At 45.1% G+C, this 3,748-nt stretch overlaps 1 protein-coding gene across 1 annotated transcript; it reads right to left on the bottom strand.

Moving 5' to 3' along the window:
* Positions 1–2,427: 2,427 nt before the first annotated feature.
* Positions 2,428–3,742, bottom strand: LOC104277844 (protein mab-21-like 1). Its single transcript, XM_009874618.1, has one exon. The coding sequence runs from the start codon at positions 3,733–3,735 to the stop codon at positions 2,656–2,658; it is 1,080 nt and encodes a 359-aa protein (XP_009872920.1). The 5' UTR covers positions 3,736–3,742; the 3' UTR covers positions 2,428–2,655.
* Between the last annotated feature and the right edge of the window lie 6 nt (positions 3,743–3,748).

Below are 3,748 nucleotides of genomic sequence, written 5' to 3'. Positions count from 1 at the left end.
AAAAAAAAAAAGAAAGAAAAAAAAAGAAAAAGCGCAATGCATTAATGATGTTAAATCCTCTATTACGGCAGCGTTCGCGTTTTCCAGCAGCCTTTCGCTCGGTGCCTTTGTATGAACGTGGTCAGATTTAGTAGTTAAGCCAATTGCTCTGAAATCCCTGGAGGGAGCAGCAGTCCCAGCTCGCAGCCTTCCCGAGACACAGCGGAGGGGTTTACCCCTTCCGAGGATGTCGCAGAATCCCGTTATTTCAAGAACGTTAGTTTCCATCTAAGAAAAGGCAGTGCATTTTATAAACACTCTAACTGCTGAAATGCAAGTTAATGCTTATTTTCTGCCCCTTCTCCCCCCCCCCCCCCCCAAAAAAAGGGGGGGAGGAGAAGAATAGGCATGTACCCAATGCTTGATTCCTGGGAAAGTTCTAGTTTTGTTTTCTTTTTTTTCTGAAATCATTTACTACTAGCAATTCCCCAGCGCCGGCCCTCCCCCCCCATCCTCCTCCGCGAAAACCTCCAGTCCAGCTGCAACAGAACAGGGGTGCGTGACTTGAGCAGAAACCTTTGCGTGGCTTCCTCCCCGCGGGAGCGGGGCGGTCCACAGGGGAAGGAGGGGGACTGCGGGAGGGACATGTGTTACAGGGCGCTCCCCTCGCCTGCATCTCTTTTTATTCTTATCGCTGTTGCTTTGTTTCTTTGTTATTGCTCTGGAAAATGTTAGAAGAGGGGGAAATAGGGGACGTACTTTTACAAATACCTTGGAGGAGCGGTTGTTTTTTTTTCTGCAGAAGTATCATAAGTAATTTCCAAGAAAATGCTAGCGACCTCGCCTGAATGTGTTTGTAATAAGGTGATTTCTCTTTGACGAATAATTTTTCAAACTCGGAACTTTCATCGCAGTGCCGGGGGAAAAAAAAAAAAGAACATCACCAAAAAACTATTCTGTCAGAATCGCTGAGTATAACGGTTTCGTTAAAAGTGCACCCACTGGAAATAGTTACCAGTGAGTGTTACAAAAGCAATCGGCCTCTTTCAGCACTTGTTGACTCTTATGGTACTAACCAAAATCCGCGTTGCTATTTTGCGTTTTGATTTTAAAGCTGCTTTAAAGAAAAGCAGACTGAGAAGGGCCAGGCGTTGCAGCACGGATAAGCAATTTTGGATCGCTTGCCGCTTTGTAGGCACACACGTTATTCCCTCTGAATGCCCTGAAAGTGCAGGGGCTTGGTTTCTGGGAGTGCAGCTGGCAATCTTATCACATTCATAACGGATTTGTAGGTCAGAAGTAATATTGTTGCTCACTTTATTGGTGCCGGCTTGAACCTTTCACCTATAAATGTTGTTTTCTTCCTTATTACTACTTGCACCGAAATGCTAGTTTTATCAGGCTCACAGCTTATTCAGTACACTGGCTGCTTCAGGCATATGTTGTGTTTCCTCAGCTTTGTTCAAAACCGAGCCGGAACACATCAGCACTGTGTAGTAAACCTTTCGAAAATAGATTTCTTTTCTGACGGTTCAAAAAGTGTTAATGCATTAATGACTACAGCCGTGTCTGACAGTTGCTGATGGTCATCTGGAGCTAAATTCTAATGGTGTTCATACCACCAATATTTCCCCGTTCTACAAAATTATTCAAAATGCACAACCAGGCAGCTGCCCTTAAGTTTTCTGTTTTACAGGACTGAGGCAACTATCCGCAGAAAGGCAGAAATCACAGAACATAGCTGCCTCTGGCTTTTCAAGTAGAAAACTTGATCCGGTATAGAAACACTTTACCCATATGCATTTTACTTCATTTATTAGCTTGTAATTAAATAAATCAGCAACAGAAATTAAAATCTAAATCACAAAAGGTAATTATCCAGTGTATTTCAAGTGCATTTTCAAATATATAATTCCAATATTCAAGCGTTATTATATAAGCAGAATCCAAATTTCTTTTGAATATATTTAAATAACATTTCAAGTATATTTATGGAATGTTAGAAATAGAACAAGCAATATATATGAAACGAAAAATGTAAACTTGTTAAGTTCAGACACTTCAAAAGACAATTAACAAAAGTACCATGATAAAATCTACCTTTTTAAATGGTATCTTCTCTTTAGCAGAAAATGTCCTTGAAGTATCCAAAATGGCAATTTAACTTCTGTTCACCAAATCACAAAACACCAACATCCACAATTTCAAAGACAATGTGAGATCACAATATTTGATACAAATTAAAAGATACATTAGGGTTTGTTCAGGTGGCATATCCAAATAGCTTTTACTCACAGAGGGTTTACATAAAAATACCGGGGTTTGTTATAATCCGTTGGTACCGTTTCTAGGCAGAATGGTCACAATCGTGTTAAATTACCGCCAATTTTCATTTCCAGGTAATATACTTTTTTTTTTATTTTCTTTTTTTCTCTTTTGTGTTTTTTGTTTCGTTTTTTTTTTTTCCCACGGGGAACTGCAAAACTGTGACGAAGATAAGAGGGGCGATACTTGCTGTTCTTGCTTTTCTTTGCGAAGAGCCTAAGCTATATTCCTTTTTAAAAGAGAATATTGGTTGCACTGTCAAGTGGAAATCTTTGACTTTTCGAACAGGCAGCTTAAACTTCATCGGGAAATAAGCGGATGTCTCGGTCAGGCCGGTTTTATAGTTCCCCTCTAAAGTTTCTCCAAACTTTTCGGGTTGGTTAGTATTTCCCTAGCCAGTCGCCACGTTTGTTTGGCCGCGTTCTCCAGGGCCGAGTGAGGTTTGCCCTGAAAGAGGTCTAAGTTGGGCAAGAAGTAATGCGGGCACCTCCTGCACTGGAGGCAGGAGATGAGTTGCAGTAAAATCCCGTTGAGCCGGTCCCCCAGGCACGACTCGTCCCAGTCCGATTCGCGGGGGTGCTTTTCGCATTCGTATGAAACCAGAGTCTTCATGTGATAATTATTCAGGGGCTGGCCCGGCAGCTCCAGGTGACGGTCCCGTAAGGTTTTGAGGATGGAGAGGCATTTCTTCCTGCAGCCGCCCATCTGCAGTCTGTTCTCGGCTTCCGCGAACTGCAGCACCCAGGCATCGCTCTCGGCCGAGCTCTGCTTGCCGGCCAGAGAGTGGCACTCCTTGGATAAGAGGTTGAAGCCTTCCGCCTTGACCTCCGCCACCCGGTTGGGTCCCGGCCAGGGTATGTGGGGAAGCGGCCAGTGGGCAGCACTCCGAGGCCAGATCCCCGTGCATTTGAACGCCGGAGTGATCTGCACGACGTACCGGTCCCTGATCCGCAGCTTCACTTCGCTGGTGTCCGCCACCATCTTTACCACGTCTCTGTAACTGCACTTATCCACGGCTTGAGCCACCAGAGTCTGAAATCTGGACCGGATTTTGCGAGCGGAGAGGTAGCCAGACGCCGTGATGAACTCCACCCAGAGGGACATACTCCTCTTGCGCCCGTCGCTTAACTTTAACACAGCGCAGCCCGGCAAGGAGCCGTCGTCCACGAAGTTGAAAACCCCCATTTGGTTCAGGTACAGCACGACTTCAAACTCCGTGGGGGAGATGACTTCCAACCCCTCGTAGCGATTGTCCATCTCGTTCAGGGAACTGATGAAGCGAGGCTCCTGCACCTCCACCTCCTTCAGCACGTCCGACACCACTTTGCAGACTTCTCGGATCGTTTTTGCGATGGCAGCTTTCCTGGCTTGGCATTTCTCGTTGTAGTATTTATTCAGATGATACACCAGCTTGGCCTGGGCCGCGATCATGTTGGGGCAGAGA

Source organism: Apaloderma vittatum, unplaced genomic scaffold, assembly GCF_000703405.1.
Source record: "Apaloderma vittatum isolate BGI_N311 unplaced genomic scaffold, ASM70340v1 scaffold2048, whole genome shotgun sequence".
Classification (NCBI taxonomy): Eukaryota; Metazoa; Chordata; class Aves; order Trogoniformes; family Trogonidae; genus Apaloderma; species Apaloderma vittatum.
Note: the sequence above shows the minus strand (reverse complement) of the source record. Positions and strands in the feature narration are given on the sequence as shown.